The sequence below is a fragment of the Bubalus kerabau genome, chromosome 1 (genome assembly GCF_029407905.1).
Source record: "Bubalus kerabau isolate K-KA32 ecotype Philippines breed swamp buffalo chromosome 1, PCC_UOA_SB_1v2, whole genome shotgun sequence".
In the NCBI taxonomy this organism is placed as follows: Eukaryota; Metazoa; Chordata; class Mammalia; order Artiodactyla; family Bovidae; genus Bubalus; species Bubalus kerabau.
Genome location: NC_073624.1, coordinates 172,225,103 through 172,251,732, shown reverse-complemented (window position 1 = coordinate 172,251,732; position 26,630 = coordinate 172,225,103). Strand labels below are relative to the sequence as shown.

Sequence of the window (26,630 nt, the reverse complement as noted above, 5' to 3'; positions counted from 1 at the left end):
TGGGGAAACAGTGGAAATAGTGGCTGACTTTATTTTGGGGGGCTCCAAAATCACTGCAGATGGTGACTGTAGCCATGAAATTAAAAGACGCTTACTCCTTGGAAAAAAAGTATGACCAACCTAGACAGCATATTAAAAAGCAGAGACATTACTTTGCCAACAAAGGTCTGTCTAGTCAGAGCTATGGTTTTTCCAGTAGTCATGCATGGATGTGAGAATTGGACTATAAAGAAAGCTGAGCACCGAAGAATTGATGCTTTTGAACTGTGGTGTTGGAGAAGACTCTTAAGAGTCCCATGGACCACAAGGAGATCCAACCAGTCCATCCTAAAGGAAATCAGTCCTGAGTGTTCATTGGAAGGACTGATATTGAAGCTGAAACTCCAATACTTTGGCCACCTGATGTGAAGAGCTGATTCATTTGAAAAGACCCTGATGCTGGGAAAGATTGAAGGCAGGAAGAGGGGATGACAGAGGATGAGATGGTTGGATGGCATCACTGACTAAATGGACATGAGTTTGGGTAAACTCCGGGAGTTGATGATGGACAGGGATGCCTGGCGTGCTGCAGTCCATGGGGTCACAAAGAGTTGGACGTGACTGAGCAACTAAACTGAACTGCACTGAACCATCAACACTGTATAACATTTAATTATATAAAGAGCTCCTAAATGAATTTGGAAAAAACAGACTGAAAATTTTGAAAATTGTACAAAACTTGAACCACAGAAGGTTAAACTACAGAATAACTATAAAACTCATATTCTTCAGTTTGTGAAACATTAGGACCATGCAACAGATAGCCACAGTGGTGTAGCTTCACTCCCATCAGGTTGCTAACAGCTGACAACACTGAGAGTGTGGTTAGGGTGGAGCCTCAGTTGCTCTCATTCACTGAAGATGAGAACGTGCCCTGTACAACTGTATGGGAAGGACTCTGGCCTCCCATAGGAAGGTTGAGGACTCTGCAGTTCTTCTCCTAGAGGATTTGTGCATGAGAGAAGTCTTTCGCAGCTTCTCAATGGAACAGCCTCCACAGATCAGGGGTGGAATATAGAAATAAATTGTGTTGCTTGTTGCTGAGAAGGTGGTGGAGTTTCTCTAGGTCACAGAACTGGTGCAAAGCCTGGAGAAGTTTCCTGTCTTCTTGCCTCCCTGTTTAATCATTCTTTTCTCAGTGTTGCATCTTGACATAAATGGGGTCTCTGACCCTGTGTATCCCTCTGTCCCCAGAGCCCTCAGTGGTGTTCGCCAAGGAGCAGCTGGCACGCAGTGAAGTGCAGGCAATGGCGGGGGCGAGTGCCACGCTGAGCTGCGAGGTGGCCCAGGCCCAGACGGAGGTGACGTGGTACAAGGACGGCAAGAAGCTGAGTTCAAGCTCGAAAGTGCGTGTGGAAGCCAAGGGCTGCACCAGGAGGCTGGTGGTGCAGCAGGCGGGCAAGGCGGATGCCGGGGAGTACAGCTGCGAGGCCGGGGGCCAGAAGGTCTCTTTCCACCTGGATGTCACAGGTCAGTTCTTTGTGGTACTTAGTCTTGTTTGGAGATAGTGGTTGAATTGCATTAGACTCCGATGCTCTCTCATTAGACTCCATCTCTTCAGGCCTCCCATCCTCCTCCCTCCTATTTTCATGCCCGTGACTGGGCCAAGGAAGACAAAGTGAAAAGGGTGTGTATGAGAGGAAGAGGGGCTGTTCTTGAACACCTTGTGGTGCGTCCATAGAGTCGTGTTTAATCACACATCCTGAGCGTGATTAAACCTGCCCACAACCCCTGTCATGTTTCTTGGTGTCCAGGACTGTGGCTCTGTTGAATGCTTGAATTCTGAAATAGACTAGTCATCTTACACCTGAGTTATGTGATTGCTTTTTTGGATGTCTGGGTATGCCCTCTCTTAGAACCATATTGGGGTTCTCACTAGTCAGAGACACTTGCATCTCTTTGTATAAGGTTGACTAAACTTGGGGTTATTAATATTTTCTTTAAGATCCTCATGTACATTTATGTATAGGAATGCCTAGGAGATATTGTGGGTTTGGTTCCAGGTCACTGTAATAAAGTGAATATGCAACCCACTCCAGTATTCTTGCCAGGAGAACCCCGTGGACAGAGGAGCCTGGTGGGCTGCTGTCCATGGGGGTCGCACAGAGTCAGACACCACTGAAGCGACTTAGCATGCATGCATGATTGCAATAAAGTGACCTAACAGATTTTTTATTTTTCCAGTGCATATAAAAGTTATATTTACACTATACTGTAGTCTGTTAAGTGTGCAATAGCATAATGTTTAAAAATGTACATACTTTAGGCAAAAAATGCTTTCTTGCTAAAAAATGTTAGCCATCATATGAGCCTTCAGTGAGTAGTAGTAACATCCGAGACCACTGATCAAAGATTACTATAGTATATATCTGTTCAGTTCAGTTTCTCATTTATGTCCGACTTTTTGCAACCCCATGGACTGTAGCACGCCAGGCTTCCCTGTCCATCACCAACTCCTGGAGCTTACTCAGACTCATGTCTGTAGAATCGGTGATGCCGTCCAACCATCTCATCCTCTGTCGTCCCCTTCTCCTCCTGCCTTCAATCTTTCCCAGCATCAGAGTCTTTTCAAATGAGTCAGTTCTTCGCATCAGGTGGCCAAAGTATTGGAGTTTCAGCTTCAGCATCAATCCTTCCAATGAATATTCAGGACTGATTTCCTTTAAGATAGTAATGAAAAAGGTTGAAATATTGCAAAGATTACCAAAATATGCCACACAGATATGAAGTGAATAGATGCTGTTGGGGAAATAGCAGTGAAAGCTTTGTTTGATGCAGGGTTGTCAAAAACCTTCGATTTGTACAAAATGCAATAATATCTGCCAACCTCAACAAAGTGCAATAAAACAAGATGTGGCTGTAGTATTTGTCTGTGCTCCCATTTGTAACAAAATCTAGATATGTTTTCGTGCAGTGTTTGTGGGAAATAAAAAAGACAAGAGGACTGGTAGGTATGTGTCTGAGACATGCACATGTGAGGTCTGGAATTCATATCTTGTTGTTAGACGATTCTATGTCAGAATTCTTCTTGGAGTTTGATTTGTAAATTTAGAAATGGAAAGAAATAAGTAGCCTAAGCTATATCAGTACACTTTGTTAAAGATGAGTCCTTATAGTAGCAGCCATTTACCGATAAGTTGGCATTTATTCTAGAGCACATCCTGAGGAGTGTGTGTCTGTACCACTCTGGCAGGTTCATGGAGAAGTCTGGTAACAATTTATTTCCTTTTGTTAAGTGGATCTCAACATTAGAGAGATGTGGGTGATGGTATTATATTATGTACATGTAACAGTTTGGTTGTATGCTGGTATATTAATGATTTGTGGGTGAGTACAGATAACTAAAATATTTATGTATCTTCCAAAAATGGTTTTTAAGAGACTAAGTTATTTTATGGTAATAATTCTGAAATTTTCAACAACTTGATCAAATGTTAGAAAACTATATGAAAAAGTCACACAAGAAGAAATAGATAACTGAAATAGTCCTATGGAAATTTTAAAATTGGGATATAACTGCTTTACAGTGTTGTCTTGGTTTCTGCCATTCCAGTTCAGTTCAGTTGCCAGTCATGTCCGACTCTTTGCAACTCCATGGACTGCTGCACACCAGGCTTCCCTGTCCATCACCAACTTCTGGAGCTCGCTCAAACTCATGTTCATTCAGTCGGTGATGCCATCCAACCATCTCATCCTCTGTCATCCCCTTTTCTTCCTGGCTTCAATCTTTCCCAGCATCAGGGCCTTTTCCAATGAGTCAGCTCTTCACATCAGGTGGCCAAAGTATTGGAGCTTCAGCTTCAGCATCAGTCCTTCCAATGAACATTCAGGACTAATCTCCTTTAGGATGGACTGGCTGGATCTCCTTGCAGTACAAGAGACTCTTAAGAGTCTTCTCCAACACCACAGTTCAAAAGCATCAATTCTTGGGTGCTCAGCTTTCTTTATAGTCCAACTCTCACATCCATATATGACTACTGGAAAACCATAGCTTTGACTAGATGGACCTTTGTTGGCAAAGTAATATCTCTGCTTTTTAGTATGCTGTCTAGGTTGGTCATAGCTTTTCTTCCAGGGTCATGGAAGCTTTTCTTCCATAGCATTTCTGCCATAAAGCAGTGCAAATCAGCCATAAACGTGTGTATATATATCCCCTTCCTCTTGAGATTGCCTCCCACTGCCCCCTCCCATTTCTCCCCTTAGATCATCACAGAGCACCAAGCTGGCTCCCTGTGCTGGACAGCAGCTTCCTGCTAGCTCTCTATCTCACAAATGCTAGGGCATATACATCAGTGTTACTCTCTCAGTTAGCCCCTCTCCTCCTCCTCACCCCCTCAACAAGTCCATTCTCTGTGTCTGCATCTCTGTTCCTGCCATGCAAATAGGTTCATCAGTATCATCTGTCTAGAGTCCATAGATGTGTTAATATATAATATTTGTTTTTCTCTTTTTGACTGACTTCATGCTGTATGTCAGGCTCTAGGTTCACCCACGTTACTACAAATGACTCAATTTTATTCCTTTTTATGCCTAAGGAATATTCCATTGTGTATATGTACCACATCTTCTTTATCCAGTCATCCGTCTATGGATATCTAGGTTGCTTCCATGTTTTGGGTGTTGTATATAGTACTGCAGTGAACATTGTTGTATATATGTCTTTTTGAGTTATGGTTTTCTTAGGTATGTGCCCAGAGAAGGCAATGGCACCCCACTCCAGTACTCTTGCCTGGAAAATCCCATGGGCAGAGGAGCCTGGTAGGCTGCAGTCCATGGGGTCGCGAAGAGTCGGACACGACTGAGCAACTTCACTTTCACTTTTCACTTTCATGCACTGGAGAAGGAAATGGCAACCCACTCCAGTGTTCTTGCCTAGAGAATCCCAGGGACGGGGGAACCTGGTGGGCTACCGTCTATGGGGTCGCACAGAGTCGGACACGACTGAAGGGTCATATGGTTGTTTAATATTTAGTTTTTAAATGAACCTCCATACTATTCTTCAAAGTGGTTGTATCAATTTACATTCCCACCAGCAGTGTAAGAGGGTTCCCTTTTCCCCACACCCTTTCCAGCATTTATTGTTGTGGAGATTTTTTTTTGATTCTGGCCATTATGACTGGTGTGAGATGATACCTCATTGTAGTTTTAATTTGCATTTTTCTCATAGTGATGTTGAGCATCTTTTCATATGCCTCTTGGCCATCTGTATGTCTTCTTTTTTTTTGAGTGTATTCTTTTTTTTTAATTTTATTTTATTTTTAAATTTTACATAATTGTATTAGTTTTGCCAAATATCAAAATGAATCCGCCACAGGTATACATGTGTTCCCCATCCTGAACCCTCCTCCCTCCTCCCTCCCCATACCATCCCTCTGGGTCGTCCCAGTGCACCAGCCCTAAGCATCCAGTATCGTGCATTGAACCTGGACTGGCAACTCGTTTCATACATGATATTTTACATGTTTCAATGCCTTTGAAGAGATGTCTATTTAGGGCTTCTGCCCATGTTTTGATTGGGTGGTTTGTTTTTTGATATTGAGCTCCATGAGTTGCCTGTATATTTTGGAAATTAATCCTTTGTCTGTTGCTTTGTTTGCAAATATTTTCTGCCATTCTGAGGGTCGTCTTTTTGTCTTATTTATGATTTTCTTTGCTGTGCAAAAGCTTTTAAGTTTAATTATATAACATTTGATTTTTTTCTTTTTCTTTTCATTGTTCTAGGAGGTGTGTCAAAAAAGATCTTGCTGTGGCTTATGTTAAAGAGTGTTTTTCCTGTGTTTTCCTCTAAGAATTTTATAGTGTCCAGTCTTACATTTAGGTCTTTAATTCATTTTGAGTTTATTTTTGTGCATGGTGTTAGGGAGTGTTCTGATTTCATTCTTTTACATGTAGCTTTCCCAGCACCACTTATTGAAGAAGCTGTGTTTTCTCCATAGTCTCAATATCTCCCAGGTATATTCTTGCCTCCTTTGTCAAAGACGAGGCGCCCATATCTTACCTCTGGGATTTATATCTTGTCCTGTTGGTCTATATTTCTGTTTTTGTGTCAGTACCATGCTGTCTTGGTGATGGTAGCTTTGTATTATAGTTTGAAGTCAGAGAGCCAGCTCCATTTTTCTGTCTCAAGATTGCTTTGACTCTTTGGGGTCTTTTGTATTTCCATACAAATCATACAATTTTTTGTTCTAATTCAGTAAAGAATGCCATTAGTAATTTGATAGGAATTGCACTGAAGTTGTAGATTGCTTTGCATAGTGTAGTCATTTTCACTATAAATTGAATCTTCCAATCCAAGAACATGGTCTGTTTCTTCATCTGTTTGTGTCCTCTTGGATTTCTTTCATCAGTGTTTTATAGTTTTGTGAGTACAGATCTTTTGCTTCCTTAGGTAGATTTATTCCTGGATATTTTATTCTTTTTGTCTTGATGGTAAACAGGATTGATTTCTTAATTTCTCTTTCTGCTCTTTCATTGTTAGTATAAGGGAATGCAAGAGATTTCTGTGTATTAATTTTATATCCTGCAACTTTACTAAATTCATTGATCAGGTCCACTAGTTTTTCTAGCGGCATCTTTCGAATTGTCTATGTGTGATAACCTGTCATCTGCATACACTGACATTTTTACTTCTTTTCCAATTAGGATTTATTTTATTTCTTTTTTTTTTTTTAATTTTATTTTATTTTTAAACTTAACATAACTGTATTAGATTTGCCAAATATCAAAATGAATCCGCCATAGGTATACATGTGTTCCCCATCCTGAACCCTCCTCCCTCCTCCCTCCCCATTCCATACTTCTGTGATTGCCATAGTGAGGACTTCCAAACCTATGTTGAATAAGAGTGGTGAGAGTGGACATCCTTTGTCTTGTTCCTAATCTTAAGGGAAGTGCTTTCAGTTTTTCACCATTGATGATGGCTTGCTGTGGGTTTGTTGTATATGGCCTTTATTATGTTGAAGTAGGTTCCCTCTATGCCAATTTTCTGGAGAATTTTTATCGTAAATGGTTATTGAATTTTGTCACAAGCTTTTTCTGCCTCTATTGAGATGATCATATGGTTTTTATTCTTTAATTTGTTAATATGGTTATCACATAGATTGATTTGCATATATTGAAGAATCCTTGCATCCCTGGGATAACTGCTTAATTATGATGTATAATCCTTTTATTAATATATTGTTGGCTTCTGTTCATTAGTAGTTTGTTAAGGATATTTGTGTCTTTGTTCATCAGTGATATTGGTCAGTGTAATTTCCTTTTTTGTGGGATATCTTTTCTGGTTTTGGTATCAGGGTGATAGTGGCCTTATAGAATGAATTTATAAGTGTTTGTGATTCTGAGGTTTTTTGGGAAGAGTTTGAGAAGGATAGATGTTATCTCTTCTCTAAAAGTAGGTTCAAATTGCCTGGGAGGCTGTCTGGTCCTCGACTTTTGTTTGTTGGAATATTTTTAATCACATTTTCAATTTCACTACTTGTGATTGGCCTGTTTATATTTTCTAATTCTTCCTGGTTCAGTCTTGAAAGCATGTATCTTTCCAAGAATTTATCTATTTTTTCCAGATTGTCTTTTTATTAGATTACAGTTGTTTATAGCAGTCTCTATGATCCTCTGTATATCTGTGGTGTCAATGCTGATGTCTTCTTTTTCATTTCTAATTTTACTGAGTCCTCGCTCTTTTTTTCTTGAGGAGTCTGGTTGAAGGTTTATCAGTTTTGTTTACCTTCTCAAGGAACCAACTTTTACTTTAATTGACCTTTGCTATTGTTTTCTTGTTTCCTATTTCACTTATTTCTGGTCTGATCTTTGTGATTTCATTTCTTCTATTGACTTTGAGTTTTCTTTCTCCTCTTTCTCTCGTAGGTTAGACTGTTAGTTCGAGACTTTTTCTTGTTTCTTGAGGTGAGATTGCGCTGCTGTGCGCTTCCCTTTCAGAACTGCTTTTACTGTGTCCGATAGGTTTTGGGTTGTCATCTTCTCAGCATTGTTTGTTTCTGTGCATTTTTAAATTTCCTCTTTAATTTCTTCAGTGATCTCTTGGTTATTTAGCAGTGCACTGTTTAGCTTCCATGTATTTGTGGGTTTTTTTTTTTTTTGCATTTTTTCCCCTGTAATTGATTTCTAATCTCATAGCATTGTGGTAGGAAAAAATGCTGATACGATTTCAATTTTTTCAAATTTTCCGAGGCTTGATATATGGTCCAAGATGTGGTTTATCCTGGAGAATGTTCCATGTGCGCTTGAGAAAAAAAATTGTTCTCCTGCTTTCAGGTGGAATGTCGTATAAATATCAATTAACTCTTTTTGGTCTGTTGTGTCCTTGAAAGCTTGTGTTTGCTTAGTTATGTTCTGTTTGGATGATGTTTCCACTGGTATAAGTGGGGAGCTGAAGTCCTCCAGCACTAATTGTGTTATGGTTGATTTCCCCTTTTATGGTTGTTAGTGTTTGCCTTATGTATTGAGGTGCTCCTATTTCTATGCATAACTATTTGTAATTGTTTTATCTTCTTCCTGGATTGAGTCTTTGATTATTATGTAGTGTCCTTCCTTACCTCTTTAACAGTTTGTATTTTAAAGTCTATTTTATCTGATATGAGTATTGCTACTCCAGCTGTCTTTTGATTTCCATTTGCATGGAATATCTTTTTCCGTCTCTCACTTGCAGTCTGTACGTGTCCTTAGGTCTGAAATGGGTCTCTCCTAGGCAACATATACACTTGTTTTTGTATCCATTCAGTGTCTGTGTGTTTTGGTTGGGGCGTTTAATCCACTTACATTTATATATGATTCATATTTCCTATTACCATTTTCTCTACTGTTTTCTTAATTGGTGTTGAATTCTCTTTGCTTTTGCTTGTCTGTAAAGCTTTTGATTTCTCTGCCAAATCTGAATGAGATCTTTCTGTATAGTCTTTGCTGTGGGCTTTTTTCCTTTCATCACTTTACGTATATCCTGTCACTCCCTTCTGGCCGGCAGAGTTTCTGCTGAAAAATCAGCTGATGGCTATATGGGGACTCCCTTGTATGTTATTTTTTGCTTTTCCACTGCTGCTTTTAATAGCTTTTCTTTGTATTTATTTTTTATTAGTCTGATTATCATGTGTCTTGGTATGTTTCTCTTATCCTATATGGGACTCTCTACACTTCCTGGATTCTGGTTGAGTCTTTCCTCTCCCATGTTAGGGAGGTTCTCAACTATAATCTCTTCAAATATTTTCTCGGACCCTTTGGCTTTCTCTTTTTCTGGGACCCCTATAATTCAAGTGTTGGTGCATTTAATATAATACTGTTCCAGAGAGCTTTGAGACTATCTTCAGTTCTCTTCATTTTTCCTTTATTCTGCTCCTTGGAAGTTATTTCCATCATTCTGTCTTCCAGTTCACTTATTCGTTCTTCTGCCTCAGTTATTCTGCTATTGATTTCCTTCTAGCATATTTGTAATTTTAGTTACTGCATTTTTCATCACCGTTTGTTCATTCTTTTGTTCTTCTAGGTGTTTGTTTAATACATTTTCTTCTATTTCTGCGATTTTGGATCATCTTTACTATCACTACTCTGAATTATTTTTCAGATAGTTACCTATTTCCTCCTCATTTATTTGATCTTGTAGGTTTTTACCTTGCTCCTTTGTCTGTAACATATATTTTTGTCATCCTATTTTTTTTTTTTATGAGTAGGAATGTGTTCCTATCTACTGTTTGTTTGGCCTGAGGTTTCTGGCAGTGGAGTTTGCAGGCAGTTGGGTCGAGCTGGGTCTTGGTGTTGAGATGTGGACCTCTGGGAGACCTTACTCTGCTTAGTATTCCCTGGGGTCTGAGGTTCTCTATTGGTTCAGTGGTTCAGACTCGGTACTCCCACCACTAGAGCTCATTTCTAATCTCTGGCCCATGAACTGAGATCCCACAAGCCACAGGACACTGCAAAAAAAAAAAAAAAAAAAAGAGCAGAACAAAAACAAAGAATAAAAATTACAATTTAGAAAATCAGCAGATATATTAGAAAAAATAAGAATATATATGAAACAAACACCAGAAGGTAAAACAGAACTCCAGTAGCAAAGGAGAAAACCAAAAACCAAACCAAACCAAAACAAAAAGGACCCGAAAAAGCCTTGGCTGTGGGGGGCAGGGCTTAGGCAGGGCAGCCCTTAAGCAGGGTGGGGTTTAGGTGTAGGACCCAGGCCAGGAAAGGCCCTAGGTGGGTGTCAGGGTGGCACCCGGGCTCAGCCTGGCCTGTAGGGGCCCTCTGGAGTGCCTCTGGCCTCACGGTTTAGAGGCCCAGGGCCTCAGCAAGCTCCCTGGAGCTGAGTGACCAGGGATGGAGAATGCTAGATGTGTTTCCCTGGTCCTCCAACCCCTCAGGTCCCTCCTAGTCCCTGCTGATCCCCGGAAGGTAAATGTGTCTCTTCAGGTGTGTAAACCCCTCCCTTTACCCAGCCGCCAGGCGGGTATACCTGCCACATCCAGCCTCCACTTCTCCTCCCCTGTCACTACCCCCGTCGCCATCCTACCCAGGTGCTCGGGGGTTCCTCTGGTCTTCCTGGGTGTCCAAGGTCCTCCACCAGCATCTGGTAAATATCCTGTTGGTGAGGAGACCTGGACTCTGCATCTTCTCTCCCCATCATCTGGGCCCCACTTCCCCTAAAACTTAAATAAATGGGACCAATAATAAAAAAAAAATTTCATAAAGAAAGATCTAAGCCCATTGGTTTGTTGATGAAGTGAAAATGTTAGTCATTCAGCCGTTTCCAACTTTTTGTGACCCCCCCTGGACTGTAGCCTGCCTGGCTCCTTTGTCCATGGAATTCTCTTGGCAAAAATACCAGAATGGGTAGCCATTCCCTTCTCCAGGGAATAGTCCTGACCCAGGGATTGAACCCAGGTCTCCTGCATTGCAGGCAGATTTTTTACCATCTAAGTCACCAGGGAAACCCTGTTCTATTGATAAAATTATGCCAAATTTCTGTTAAGTAATTATTCCATGTTCACAGAGATTCTAGAGAATAAAACAAGGAGATATACCCTCTAGTTTGATCCATGTAACTATGGGATAACATAGATACCAAAATATGACAAGGAATGTAAGGAGAATTAAAATTATGGGCCAATATCTTGTGGAGGAAAAGGGGGCAACAGGATGAGATGGGTGGATGGCATCACTGACTCAAGGAACATGAGTTTGTGCAAACTCCGGAAGATAGTGAAGGACAGGGAAGTCTCGTGTGTTGCAGTCTATGGGTCACAAAAACTTGGACATGACTGAGTGACTGAGCAGTAACAACAAATCCTGTGGATGTTGAGGCCTGTATCTTCAACAAAATACTGGCAAAGTCGCTGAACAATATATGAAGGTGAGAACAGATTATGATGAAAGACATGGTCCAGGCATGCAACATTGATTTAAAATTCTGACCATGAGAAAACCAGTATAATGCATGACATTAACTGATTGGAAGTGAGAAATGATGTGATTTTTCTCAGTAAATGCAGGATAAAAGTTTGATCAATTTTAACACCATAATTTTGTCATTAACTTAGGCCATAAAATTCTATCAATAAACAAACTTTCCCTTACCTTGATAAACGGCACTCTAGAAAACACCAGGCAACATCACATTTAAAGTAAAACCTTGAAGGTTTTAATTTGAGTTCACGAGCAAGAGAAGGAGGTCAACTGTCGCCACTTCTGTCCAGCGCTGCACAAAACAGAAGGGAGGCCAGTGAAATGCAGAAATGCAGAAACATGGTAGGATTCAAAGATGACATGGTTATGGATATCGAAATTTCAAGGATAAGTGATTTGACTTCGGGCATTTGGAAATATAAATGCACACAAATATTAACATGCAGAAAACACTACTATATTTATATACTAATCACAAACAGTTATTTTAAAACAGAATTTTAAAACAATAATAGCATCAGAGGTATCATGTTTCTAATTCTGAATATAATGCAAGGTGCTTAATGGCTCTGGGGGAGGGGCGGTGGGAATAACATTTTTGAGAGATGATAAAGAAGGTCCTAAATAAATGGATAGAAATCCATGAAAGAATCTAGGATGTTCAATAACAGTCCATATCCAAGCAGATGTTCTTTGGGAGGGGAGTATTGAGAATTGACAGTCAAATTCAGTGTGAGCATTTGCTCTATCGATATTAAAGACTATTATAAAGCTACAGAAAGATGGGTCAATGAAGGGACAGTTCTCAGACCAGAGGAACAGAAGAGGGAGGTTAGCGGAAGACCTGTCCACAGACAGGCCTTTGTTCCGCCCCCACTTCTTTTTTAAGCGTGGTGGCTGAGCAAGGAGTGGGAAATGATGGTCTTTTTGTAGGAATTTGTTTTTCCATTTGACCACGTAAGGAAAAAAGTTCATCTGATAACACAAACCACACGGAACCAACTCCAGGTCGGTTAGAGACCTCAGGGTAAGAGATAAAACCATGAAAACTCGTAGATGGTGACTTAGATTGCCTTGTGGCTTTTGGGTAAGGGGAGATTCCTGACATGGAACAAGAATGACACATTTGACTGCATTAAAGCTAAAAGCTTTACAATAATAATAAAAAAAAAAACTAAAAGCTTTCATTAGATTGATTTGGTTCAGTTCAGTCGCTCAGTCATGTCTAACTCTTTGCGACCCCATGAACTGCAGCACGCCAGGCCTCCCTGTCCTTCACCATCTCCCAGAGCATGCTCAAACTCATGCCCGTTGAGTCAGTGATGCCATCCAACCATCTCGATTCATCAGAAGACACCATAGAAGAGTGGCATGCAAGTCACACAGATATGGGAGAGAAAAGCTTTAATATGCAAATAGAAGTCCTAAAAATGAATATGAAAAAGGCAGACAGTGCCATTGAAAATCAGGCAAGTTCTTTATCTGTGACACCACAAAAGAGCAAATGACCCAAAAAACGACCATAATGACAAAAAAGATTAATAGAGCTGCTCCACTTTGTGGGTCACCAGAACCATACAGGAGACAGCCACAGGAAGTACCACCTCACTTCCACCAGATTGGCAACAGTTGACACGCTGAGAATAGTCAAGAGGGTGGAGCCTCAGTAATTTTCATGCACTGTGGGTAGGAACACTCTCCGTACAGTTGAGTGGGAGAGACTGGCTTCATCTAGGAAGGTTGCATAGATCATGACTCCGCCCCCACCCCCCCGCCCCCCACAGATCCTATATACAGAGAAGTCTTTTGCAATGTTCTTACTTAGAACTACCCACTTGGAGCTGTGGCCAAATGGATAGAAAAATTGTGTCATCACTACTGATAGGGTATGGGGCCTCTTGGGCACATATCTAGTGCAGAGCTTAGAGAAGTTTCTAGCCCTCCTACTTCCCTATTTAGTCCCTGCCCCCCGCCCGCCCCCCCCCCCCACTGTTGCCTTCCTGCCTTAGATGAACGTGTCTTTGACTTTGTACTTCCCTCCTTGTCCCCAGAGTCCATGGCTGTACATCATTTGCCAGGGAACAGCCAGTGTTGAGTGAAGGGCATACTGTGACTGGGGGGACAGCCATGCTGAGTTGCAAGGTGGCCCAGACCCAGAAGGAGGTGACATCGTTCAAGGATGAGAAGAAGCTGAGTGCCAACTCAAAAGTGCAGGAAGAGACCCAGGGCCATGCCCAGTGGCTGGTGGTGCAGCAGGCGGGGAAAGCAGACACTGGGGAGTACAGCTCTGAGGCTGGAGGCTGGAAGGTCACCTTGTGTGTGGACATCACAGGGGGTTCTAACTGAGAGCATTTGAAGGAGATGATGGGACTGACTAATAGACTCACTGGACCCTAGTGCTCTTTACATTAGACTTCTTTTCTTCAAGTTTTCCGTCCTTCCACTTCCTAGTCTTATGCCCACGGCTGAACCAAGGGAATTTAAATTGGAGGGGTATGTATATGGAAGGGAGTTTGGCCATTCTTGTAAACTTCAAGTAGTGTTTGATGTAACACTTATTCACATGTCCCAACAGCTGTGTAGAATCTTCCCCATATTGAGGACTCTGGAATCCACCTGGTACTTGATGTTTGAAGTAGATGAGATATCTCTTATCTGGGAATATGTGCATATCCTTCTGTTGAATATTTTGGCTGTTCCCACATCCCTCACCTAACATCACATGAGAGTTCTTACTAGTGAGACCTGTTTGAATTTCACTGAACCAAAATTAAGGGGACTTTTTTGGGGGGGCACATAATCACGCTTGGAATTATATCAAAACTAAAATTTGGTTCATGATAGTTTAGGTGTTCTGGGAGGCTCTTTTCTCTTTCACTTCATGTACCAAATTCTTGATCGAGCTTTTGTCTCAGTGCCTGTGAACAGTGAAAAAGGAGCTGACTGTTGGTAGGTATGCACCTGTGATATGCGCCTGAGGTTTAGAATGCTCTTTTCAAACAACATATTGTTTTCCTTTGTCTTCAGTTAGAACATTTGTGTCAGTATTCTTGGAGTTTGATTTGTAAGCTAAGAAATGGAAACGAATAAGTAGCTAATACTATACCACTACACTAAAAGATGAGTTTTTATAGTAGCAGCAGCCATGGTCTCATAAAACAATATTTACTTTATAGAATTTCCCTCATGGTTAGTGTGTTTGTGCCTCCCTGGCTGGTTCATAGAGAAGTCTGAGATCTAAATTTCTTTTCCTTTCATTAGGAGTTTGTTACAGGTAGATAACTGATTGGGAATGTATTAGTTCTTGAGTGGGTAGTGGATTCATTGTTCATTATACTATTAAAAGCATAAGTACTTTAAAAAAAGAGGGTGTTAATATCAAATAACTAAGGCTGTGATCCTACACTGACCTCTGGTTGCCAATACCTAACAGTGTGGGATTGTACCTGTACATAAAAGTACCTGTACATAATAAGGTCCGTCTAGTCAAGGCTATGGTTTTTCCAGTGGTCATGTATGGATGTGAGAGTTGGACTGTGAAGAAAGCTGAGCGCCGAAGAATTGATGCTTTTGAACTGTGGTGTTGGAGAAGACTCTTGAGAGTCCCTTGGACTGCAAGGAGATCCAACCAGTCCATTCTGAAGGAGATCAGCCCTGGGATTTCTTTGGAAGGAATGATGCTAAAGCTGAAACTCCAGTACTTTGGCCACCTCATGTGAAGAGTTGACTCATTGGAAAAGACTCTGATGGTGGGAGGGATTGGGGGCAGGAGGAGAAAGGGACGACAGAGGATGAGATGGCTGGATGGCATCACTGACTTGATGGACGTGAGTCTGAGTGAACTCCGGGAGTTGGTGATGGACAGGGAGGCCTGGCGTGCTGTGATTCGTGGGGTCGCAAAGAGTTGGACATGACTGAGCGACTGAACTGAACTGTTAGATACCAGAAACCTCACTCTGTACCTTTGTCAAATGTTATTAATATTTTAAGAGAATATGACACAGTACTTTATGGTAGTCAATTTGAAAAATTTTGACAATTTGGCCAGTTCCTAGAAAACTATTATCAAAAATAACACAGGAGAATTAGACAACTCCAACAGTTCTAAACCTTTTAAGTAAGTTGAACCGAAGTAAATCATTTTTCTCAGAAAGATCTAAGCCCAGTGGCTTTCCTGGTAAATTATATTAAATATTTTAGAAATAAATGAATCCATGTTCATGGGGATTCTTCTAGAGAATAGAAGGAGAAACACTCTGCAGATGGTTTTCTGTAGGTAACATATCATGGACACCAAAATCTGACAAGGACTGTACCAAGAATTGAAATTACAGGTCAGTTTATTATAGCTGTGAAAGGAAAACCCTAGACAAAACATTCACAAACTGAATTCAGCAATATATCAAGAAGATAATACACTGTGATAAGGTTGTACTCCCGTATTGCAGGGCTTATGTAGCTTCAGAAACAAAGCAGATCAATGCAAAGCATGAAACGTAAGAAGGAATAACAGAGTACATGGATATCAACTCAGAAAATCTAAAAGATCAGTTAGACTTAGTATAAGAGTTGAGAAAATTGCCATGTAAAAAGTCACTATGTGGAAAACATATACTTCCATATAGTAGCAGCATAGTTGGAAAATGAAATTATAAAAGATTTACAGCATTGTGAAAAGTATGATCTTTCCATTTCCAAGTAAAATAAAGATGTTTAAGACATTAGTGGGGGGAAATGGTTAATCATTTTTGAGAGAGAGAGTAAAAAATGCCTAAAGAAATAGATGGAAATCTATAGAAGACTCAGATATATTCACATCCAGTCAAAATCTAACAAATGTTTTGCTTCGGATAGTTGAAAATTGAGCAGCAGATTCCAAAGGTCAAGTAGAGCCAACATACTCTTGAAAAAGAATTATCATAAAGATACTGGAGTTACAATACAGGGATAGTTATCAGATCAAAGGAACAGAATAGTGAACTCACAATCAGACCTGTGAATAAATGAACTTCCAACTCTGCCGCCATCCCCACCACTTTTGTTTTTAAACCGGTGAGCTTGTATAGGCAATGGAGAAAGGATGGTCTTTTTAATATGTTTTCAACATTTAATCATAAAAAAAATTGCATAGGTAACTGGAACAGCACTTAAAAAGAAACTCCAGGTGGGTTAGAGACCAGAGTATGAAAGGAAAACCATAAAACGTAAGATGATGACATAGATTATCTAATGGCTTCAGGGTAAAGGAAGTCTTAAACAGAACAACGGAACAATATCCTGTATTCAACTGCATTAAAACTAAGTTTGGGGGCTTCCCTGGTGGTCCAGTGGTTAAGAATCTGTGCTTCCACTGCAAGGGGCACAGGTTTGACCCATTGTTGGGGAACTAAGATCCTACAAGCTGTGTGGTGAAACCAAATAAATAAACAGATTTAAAACAAAAACTTGAGTGAAAAGGCAAGTTATGCAGATGGGTACAGTAGTCGCAAGCTGCATCATTTGTCAAATCTCTAGCACTTAAGCACATAAAGAGATCTGGAGAATGAATAAGGGGGAGACAGAAGACGCTATTGAAAATCAGCTGAAACACTTGAAGAGCGCCACCACAGGAGCGCAAACAGTAATGGCCAAAAGGCTGAAAACGCTGCTCCACTTTCTGAGTCACGAGTGCCATGCAAGAGGTAGCCAAGGGGCCACAACTTCCCTCCCACCGACTGGCCACAGTCGGCACGCTGAGCGTAGACCAGAGGGTGGAGGCTCTGCACTGCAGGTGGGAGGGCACCCCTCCCTGAGCGGGCCTGTGGAGAGCGTTAATGTCAGGTAACTGTGGCTGGGGTCCTGCACTGCCCTTTGGGTGCCCACCTAGAGAGGCTGAGGAGCCAATGCCTCAGGACCCTGAAGTTCTCCCAAAGTAGTGTGTACACTGAAGTCTCTGGCAACGTCTTCTCCTGGAACAACAGGCATGGATCAGTGGGAGAATATATAAGTAAACTGTGGTTACTCGGTGAGAAGGAGGTAGGGTTTTCCAGGCCACATAGCTAGCCAGGATCTAGAGAAATTTCCAGTTCTCTTGCTTCACCATTTAGTCCTTCCTCCCCAGTGCTGCGTCTTGACTTAGATAGTATGTCTGACCCTGTGTATCCCCCTGTGTCCCCAGAGCCCTTGGTGGTGTTCGCCAAGGAGCAGCCGGCACGCAGTGAAGTGCAGGCCGTGGCGGGGGCGAGTGCCACGCTGAGCTGCGAGGTGGCCCAGGCCCTGACGGAGGTGACGTGGTACAAGGACGGCAAGAAACTGAGTTCCAGCTCGAAAGTGCGTGTGGAAGCCAAGGGCTGCACCCGGAAGCTGGTGGTGCAGCAGGCGGGCAAGGCGGACGCCGGGGAGTACAGCTGCGAGGCCGGGGGCCAGAAGGTCTCCTTCCACCTGGACGTCGCAGGTCAGTTATTTGAGAGATCTTTTGGAGATGCTGTGACTGACTTGCAGCCATGACAGGATCTTTTCATTGCATTTAAGCTCTTCGTATCTCCCATCTTCCCGCCTCCCATTCTCATGCTCATGGCTGATCCCAGGGACACTGGGTGGGAATGGTGTGTGTGTGAGGAGGAGGGGCCTCTCTTGTGCACCCCAAGTGGTGTTTCCGTGTTGTAATGTTCCAGGTGATCTTTGGTGCCCAGGACCCTGGCTCCATCTGGCCCTTGGGGTCTCAAGTGGACCACATATCTCTCACCTTGGGAAATGTGAATGTACTTTTTGGATGTTTTAGCAATGTCCAAATTCTCTTGCCCAGCGTTGTATGAGGATTCTCCCTAATCAGAGATGTTTGTAGGTTTTTGAACCTGATAAGAGGATTTCAGCCACATAATCATGCTTGGCATTACCTCAAGTCTGAATTTATTTTAGTTGTTATGGGACACTATTTCTTTCTTGCACATTGTTGTAGAAGTTATCTGTCCATCTAAATGTTGCAAGATCTAGGTGTCTGTTCTGTTGCAATGTCTGTGCAAAGTAAACCAAGAGAAGAGGATTGGTGCCTTTGACATGCGCCTCTGAGATATGGTACATTCTTTTAAAAGCAAATTTTGGTTTTCTTTTGCCTCCAGTTAGTACATTCTGTGTCAGTATTCCCTTTGGAGCTTGATTTATAAATTTAGAAATGGAGAGTAGTAAGGAGCGCTTTCCTAAAGATGAGGCACTGTAGCAGCATGCTGACTGGTGGAGCAGCATTTGTTTCATAGCATTTCCTAATGACGCGTGTCTTTCTGTACCTTCTGACGTGGTTCACAGACATGACTGCAGACTAACTTTAGTTTCCTTTTGTTGAGAGAGGTTAACTTCAAATACAGATGGGCTGTGGCCCTACCTTGACTCCTAAGTGCCACCACATAACAGTTTGATATTGTATTAGTATATACTGATTCATAGGTGTATATAGATACCAAGAAATCCACTGTGAATCGTTTTGACATTATTATAATAAAATATATTATTTCACACAAGTAAATTTGAAAAGTTTTGAAATATTGGCCAATTCTTAGAAAACTATATCAAAACTTACACAAGAAGAAATAAACTTGAACATTCTTATAATCTTTTAGATAAATGGAACCATAATAAAGTAATCTCATAGAACAAGATTAAGCTCAGTGGCTCTACTGGCAAATTATATGAAATATTCTGGAAAACTTTTCCTATTCATGGAGATTCTTTAAGAGAATGGAAAAGGGATATATATGTGTGTGTGTCTGTGTGTCTATTTATGTGTGTGTGTGTGTGTGTGTGTGTGTATAGACAGACACTCTTTAACTCATTTTATGTAGCTACCATAGCATTGATACCAAAATCTGACAAAGTATAAAGAATTGAAATTATAGGTCAATCTTTTATCAATGTCTATATCAAAATCCTATACAAAATATTGGCAAAGTGAATGGAGCAATACATTTTGAATTGTATTGTATTGTATTATGAATACAATACAATTCCTGGATCTTAATCCAGGAATGCAATTGTTCAACATCAGAACATGAGAAAAATCAATCTATAACATTAAGAAGCTAAAAGAGAAAAAGCATATTCCTGCCTTTAAAAGTGCAGAATAAAAGTGCTTGACAAAATGTTTACATCATATCTAGATTGAGTTTTATAAAATACAGCATATATTCATTTTGATAACTTCTTACTGAACTAGTAATAAATGGATAGTTCCTTAATTTGATACAGAGTACTAAAGAAAACGACATCAAACCTCACACTTACAGAGAAACCGTGAAAGCTTTCCTTTTCATTGGAGCATTTCAAGTGGCTCCACTATCACAACTTATGTCCAATATTGTAGAGACTGTCAGGAAAAATATAAAGTAAAATTTAGGTAAAGCAAAAAGTGGAGTTCCTAGATGATAACATTATTAATGCAGAGAGTATAAAGAATTTTTAAAGTTAGTAAGAAAGTTAAGAATAATCGCCACATACAAAATATACAGAAAACACTTCTATGTTGATGAACTAGCAACTGAGAGTCAGAAAATGATATTTTAAGACAGTTACAATAACATTAAAAGTATCATGCCTCTAATTCCATGTCTAATAAAATTTGTTTAAGGCTTCCAAGAGAGGATATTATTAAACATTTTAGGGAGGCAGTGAAGATCTAAATGAATGGTGAGCTGTGCATGGAAGGCACGAAGATGTCCATTCCTACTCAAAACCCTGGAGGAGGAAATGGCATCCCAGTCCAGGCATTCTTGCCTGGAGAACTCCATGGGCAGAGCCGCCTGGCCGGCTACAGTCCTTGGGGTTGCAAGAGTTGGACACAACTGAACATGTACCACCAATCAAAATCCAAAGGGAAGTTCTTCTGTGGGTCTGTCAAAACTGACAAATTGATTCCGAGGGCCAGGTGGAACGGAAGCACTCGTAAAATGAGAGCGTTTGATCTGCAAGATATCAAACATTATAAAATTACAGTAGTGAACATCTGTGTTCAGTGTATTTATCCCTTCAGTGCAGGGATAAATACAAAGAAATAGAATAGTGATCTCTAAAACAGCCCTGCATTTAACCAAACTCTCCCATCCCTTTTCTGTTTTTTAACTATGTAGTGCTAGTGTGTAGTGTAGAGAAAGAGTAATTTTTTCATAAACTGTGTAAATGCCATATAACCATATATATATGTGTGTATATATATATTTATATCTATTCCTCTATAATAAAAATTGACGTCTCTCTCACAGCACACATGGACACCAACTCCTGGTGGGTTAGAGACTCCAATATAAAAGTTAAAACTAGCTCTTAGCAGCTAATATAGATTATTTAATGACCTGATGGTAATAAAAGATTTAAGCAGTATATAAATGTATTAATCACAAAGGATACATTTTTTAAATTAATTAGTTTTAATTGGAGGATACTTCCTTTACAATATTGTGGTGGTTTTGCCATCGACATGAATCAGCCATGGGTGCACCTGTGTCCCCCCATCCTGAACCCCCCTCCCTCCTCCCTCCCCACCCAATCCCTTGGGTTGTCCCAGAGCACCGGCTTTGAGTGCCCTGCTTCATGCATCGAACTTGCACTGGTCATCTGTTTTACATATGGTAATACACATGTTTCAATGCTGTTCTCTCAAATCTTCTCACCCTCACCTTCTCCCACTGAGTCCAAAAGTCTTTTCTTTACATCTGTGTCTTTTGCTGCCTTGCATATAGGATCGTTGTTATCGTCTTTCTAAATTCCACATACATGCATCAATATGTATTGGTGTTTCTCTTGCTGACTTACTTCCACTCTGTGTAACAGGCTCCAATTTCATCCACCTAATTAGAACTGACTCAAATGCGTTCCTTTTTATAGCTGAATAATATTCCACTGTGCATATGTACCACATCTTCCTTATCTGTTCATCTGCCAGTGGAGATCTAGGTTGCTTCCATGTCCTCGGTTCAGTTCAGTCACTCAGCTGTGTCCAATTCTTTGTGACCCCATGGACTGCAGCACACCAGGCTTCCCTGTCCATCACCAATTCCCGGACCTTGCTCAATCTCATGTCCATCGAGTCAGTGATGCCATCCAACCATCTCATCCTCTGTCGTCTCCTTCTCCTCCTGCCTTCAATCTTTCCCAGCATCAGGGTCTTTTCCAGTGAGTCAGTTCTTTGGTGTCCTGGCTATTGTAAACAGTGCTTCAGTGAACACTGGGGTACACGTGTCTCTTTCATTTCTGGTTTCCTCAGTGTGTATGCCCAGCAGTGGGACTGCTGGGTCATATGGCAGTTCTATTCCCACTTTTTTAAGGAATCTTCATACTTTTCTCCATAGTGGCTGTACTAGTTTGCATTCCCACCAACAGTGTAAGAGGGTTCCACAAAGGACATTTGACATACTTGCCTGTGTTAAAACTGAGAACTTTATGTCAACAGAAGACACACAAAAGATAAGGAAGCAAGTGACAAAGATGGACAAAATATTTACACAGCCATAATTGTGAAGGTTCTAATATAAATATATGAAGAACTCCTGAAAATGAAGAAGGAAAAGACAGACAATGCTACTGATAACTCGGTAAACGTTGGGCAGTGATCCTGCAGAAGGGCAGACTCCAAAAGCCAAAAAGATGAGAAATGGTGCTTCACTTTATAAGCCGTTAGAATTGTGCAAAGGAAAGCTCAGGAAGTACAACCATGCTCCCTACCGGCTTGCCACCGGTTGACGACACTGAGAGGCTGGAGCCTCAGGAACGCTCATGCACTGTGGGTGGAAGTGTTCTCTGTACAGTCGTGTGAGAAAGACTGCATCATCTAGGAAGGTTGAAGGGCACGTGCATCCTGATCCCACAGTTCCTTTCCTAGAGGAATCTGCGCAGGGAAGAAGTCTTTCCCAGAGCCCCCACTTGGAGCAGCACGCATGGAATGTATAGATCAATTGTGGGCACCGTGGCACAACACAGAGCCTGGAGCAGGGCCCAGCCCCCTTCCTACCTGCCCAGGCCTCCTTTCCATACTGCTGCATTCCTGACTTAGATGGTGTCTCTGAGCCTGTGCATCCTTCCTTGTCTGCAGAGCCTGTGGTGGTGTTTGCCAAGGAGCAGCCGGCACGCAGTGAAGTGCAGGCCAAGGCAGGAGCCCGCACCACACTGAGCTGCGAGGTGGCCCAGGCCCAGACGGAGGTGACGTGGTACAAGGATGGGAAGAAGCTGAGTTCGAGCTCAAAAGTGCATGTGGAGGCCAAGGGCTGTACCCGGCAGCTGGTGGTGCAGCAGGCGGGCAAGGCAGACGCCGGGGAGTACAGCTGCGAGGCCAGGGGCCAGAAGGTCTCCTTCCACCTGGATGTCACAGGTGGGTGCCAAGGCTGGGTGGGGGGGTGTGAGTGCGGGGGATGCTGGGACCTGTGGTCCCCTGCTGGGTTCTCCATGGATGCAGTCAGCTCCAGGGCTCTGTCTCCCCGCAAGGCCCTTGAGTGGCAGGATGCCTGCCAGAGCCCCGAGTCCAGGATGCTCTTGACATCTGCTCCCCCAGATTCCCGCTTCTCTCCGCCACATCCATACCTTTCCCAGCGTGAAACCTGCCACAGAGGCTTTCTCAGCCATCTGCAGGCTGCTGAAATGGCCATTCTCTGTCTGTGGTCAGCAGGGGGCACTATTCCCATATTAAGTCTTCCTGGGCAGCTGTGGAGCCCTGCTCTGGGGCACTTCTGGCCTTGAACGCCCCTGCCTTCACTGGGTCTGGCGCCCCTGTCTCGGCTCAGGCCCCTGACCGTCCAGCTGTATTTAGGTCAGCCTGTTGTGTTGGCCTCTGCTCAGATGCCCATTCTGTCCTGGGCATGAGCCAAGCCGGTATATTGCCTGCTTGCTTCTGTCCCTCCTGTTGCTGGTGACATCACTGGGTTTCGGAGTCCTGAGCTCAGTGACCCTGTCTCTGTCCCCAGCTGTGGCCCTGGCATCTGATCCTGCAGCCAGCATGGTCTTTCCAGGCGGTCCCCTGGATCAGCCCTCACAGGGACCCTCTTAGGCCCCCTCCCAGGGCCTCCCTCTCCCCCTTCTCGGCCCTGGCCTTTCCCCCATGCTTGGCTGCTGGAGGCACTCAGGCTATTTCACAGTCTCAATCTTTGCCTGGCCTCTCCCCTCCCCACAGGGGGCTCCTCTACTGAGCTTGTCTTCCTCTGCTGCCCTTCCTGGCCCCGCTCCCTCCTGCCCTTCTGGAAGGCTGGCCCAGCCCCAGGCTGCATCAGGGTCGTTATGTGCCCCGCTTTCCCTGCCTTAGCTGCTCGTGGGGCCCAGTGCCCCTTGGGGTGGGGCAGGGATCCTGGACTCTGAGCTCTTGGTGGACAGAGCCTGTGGCCCCCAGGCCTGTGGTCCCAGGTGGCTCTCCTCACTGCCCTGTGCTGCCCCTGGGAGCCTGGATGGTGCCTGGCAGGCGGAGTGTCGCCCTGAGGCTTCCTCGCTGGCTTGCTCAGAAGAGAGGCCGGGGTGGAGAGGCGGACAGCCTAGGCAGTTTCATTTCAAGTCTCCCACCGCGTGGCCTGGAGGGGGCTGGGATTCAGGCCAAGGATGAGAGGGTCCCCTGTCTAATGCTCCTTTATTATCCCCCTGCCCAGAGCCGGAGTTTGAGCCTCCGGCCCCAGAGAAACCCAGACGCAGGGAACCGCTGGTGGTCAGGGAACACGAGGACATCGTCCTGACAGCCACTCTGGCCACGCCGTCTGTGGCCACGGTGACGTGGTTCAAAGATGGTGTGGAGATTCGCCGCAGCAAGCGGCATGAGATGACCAGCCTAGGGGACACCCACACCCTGACCATGCATGGGGCACAGACCCTGGACAGCGCTGTCTACAGCTGCCGCGTGGGCGCAGAGGGGCAGGACTTCCCGGTGCAGGTGGAAGGTGAGCGGCTCCATGGGGTGGTCCTCTGGGAACCCCTTGTTGGCAGCATCCTGGAGTGGAGACTGGGTGGGGCTCCGGGCGTGCAACCAGGCCGCTCAGAGCTGGTCCCGCGGCCTGAACCCTGCCAGGCTGACGTCCACCCTCCCCCACCCCCTTCCCCTAGAGGTGGCTGCCAAGTTTTGCCGCCCCCTGGAGCCCGTGAGCGGGGATCTGGGCGGCACGGCGACGCTGGTCTGTGAGCTGAGCCCTGCGCAGGCTGAGGTGGTGTGGCGCCGCGGAAGCACGCAACTCCGGTCCGGCAAACGCTTCCAGATGGCGGCTGCGGGGCCTCGGCGCTCGCTCACGGTGTCGGGCCTGCGGGCAGAGGATGCAGGGGAGTACGTGTGTGAGAGCCGCGACGACCACACCAGCGCCATGCTCACTGTTATCGGTATGCGTGTGCCAGGTCTGCGGGCTGAGTCGCCGGGGAGGGTGGGTAGCTTGGCGGAGCATTCTTGGGAGGCTTCCTGGAAGAGGTGTCCTTCCGCGGAGTCTGCAAGAGGGGGAGGCCCCGCCTATCCTGTGTGTATCTTAAGTGGAGCCCCTGTCCACAGTACCCCGCGTGGTCAAGTTCACGTCTGGGCTGAGTGCGGTGGTTGCGGAGGAGGGGAGCGAGGCCACTTTCCAGTGCGTGGTGACCCCCAGCGACGTGGCGGTCACATGGTTCCGAGATGGTGTCCAACTACAGTCCAGTGAGAAGTTTCTCATATCGCAGAAGGGTGCCAGCCACAGCCTGACCATCTTAAGCCTGGCCCTGGAGGATGCCGGCCAGGTCACTGCGGAGGCTGAGGGCATCCAGTCCACGGCTGCCCTCCGGGTCCGAGGTGAGCTTGTGGGGCGGCAGGGAGGGCGCCACAGCTTCTTGTACCAGCTTCTCCTAGTGAGCTGGTTCCCAGGTGGCTGTACAGATACACCCTGCTGCCAGCCTGGATCCAGTGCCTTGGGCTGACTTCAGAGGATGTGGGTTTATCAGCTGCAGAGTGGGACCATGGGGCCAAGCACCTGCTCCGAAGGGGAGATGGTAAACTCTTGCAGTGCACACCTGGAGGGAGAGTGGGCAGAGGTCGTGATCCAGGGGGTCTTCCTAGAGGAAAGGACCCTTGCTGAGCCCAGAGGTGGGGGAGATGGCAAGGTGGGCAAGCATATGCAGGGGATGGGGATGCGCTTGGCTCACTGAAGCCAGGTTGTGTGGGGAGAGCCAGAACTTTACCCCGGGGGAGCCAAGCCATCTCATGAGGAAGGGAGTTAAATGGGCAGATTCACTTCTGCCCATGGCACAACCTGAGTCTGGGAGGAGGACTCCTCAAACATTTCTCTTCCTTAATGTGGGGCACCCAGGGCCTAGTTGAACAGGGTGAAGCTGGTCTGGGGGCTCGGAGTCTGCCTGTCTCGAGAGCTCTCTGTGTCCCTATGCTTCTGCTCACCAGCCGCACTGAGGAGTTTCAGGCTCTTATGGGCGTGGCAGGAGGGTGTTCAGAAGAGGGGAGCAGTAGGTGGGAGGGGGACTGGGCAAGAAGAAGCCCTCCTGAAGTGTGGTTGCGTGTGTGCTCAGTCGCTCAGTCGTGTCCGACTCTCTATGACCCCATGGACGGTAGCCTATCAGGCTTCTCTGTCCATGGGATTCTCCAGGCAAAAATGCTGGAGTGGGTTGCCATGCCTTCCTCCAGCTGAAGTGCTGTTATCCACCCCTAAAATCACACCTGCGCACACGTGCAGCTGAGCGCTGAGAATGGCCAAGGTCTTCCCTAGCTCGGAGTCAGAATGTGGTGGAGGGCGGGTCTGCTGCTGGGGTCAGGGGCCGGGTCCCTCTGCCTTGCTTTTCCGAGAGTAAACAGTGGCTCTGGTGATCTCCTTCTCTCATGACTGCAGAGGCTCCAGTGTTGTTCAGAAAGAAGCTGGAGCCACAGACCGTGGAGGAGCGGAGCTCAGTGACCATGGAGGTGGAGCTGACTCGGCCGTGGCCGGAGGTCAAGTGGACACGCAATGCTGTAGCACTTGCGTCGGGCGAGAAAGTGGAGATCCACGCCGAGGGCGCTCGTCACCGCCTGGTTCTCCACGGTGTGGGTTTCGCTGACCGTGGCTTCTACGGCTGCGAGACACCAGACGACAAGACGCAGGCCAAGCTGACTGTGGAAAGTGAGCAGCTAGGCGAGCTTGGTCCAAGGGTTGAGCATTGAGGAGGTAGAGAGGGTAGGAGGAGAGGGCACCTCCGTCTGGGGGCAGAGCCTTGGGAAAGGGGGAAAGGGAAGAAGACCCTGCACTTGGCAGGGGCCG

General features: G+C 44.5%; 1 protein-coding gene across 27 annotated transcripts in view; it reads left to right on the top strand.

Moving 5' to 3' along the window:
* The window catches only part of OBSCN (obscurin, cytoskeletal calmodulin and titin-interacting RhoGEF), a 238,535-nt gene that overhangs the window by 116,497 nt on the left and 95,408 nt on the right, over positions 1–26,630 (top strand). For 26 of the 27 annotated variants that reach the window (XM_055539536.1, XM_055539504.1, XM_055539514.1 and 23 more), the window contains 7 exons: positions 1,234–1,509; positions 17,603–17,878; positions 22,499–22,774; positions 24,033–24,317; positions 24,481–24,747; positions 24,911–25,180; positions 26,226–26,492. In XM_055539536.1, the coding sequence (XP_055395511.1) occupies positions 1,234–1,509; positions 17,603–17,878; positions 22,499–22,774; positions 24,033–24,317; positions 24,481–24,747; positions 24,911–25,180; positions 26,226–26,492 (1,917 nt within the window). The remainder of the gene's footprint in view (positions 1–1,233; positions 1,510–17,602; positions 17,879–22,498; positions 22,775–24,032; positions 24,318–24,480; positions 24,748–24,910; positions 25,181–26,225; positions 26,493–26,630) is intronic. The other variant, XM_055539448.1, reaches the window with a different exon arrangement.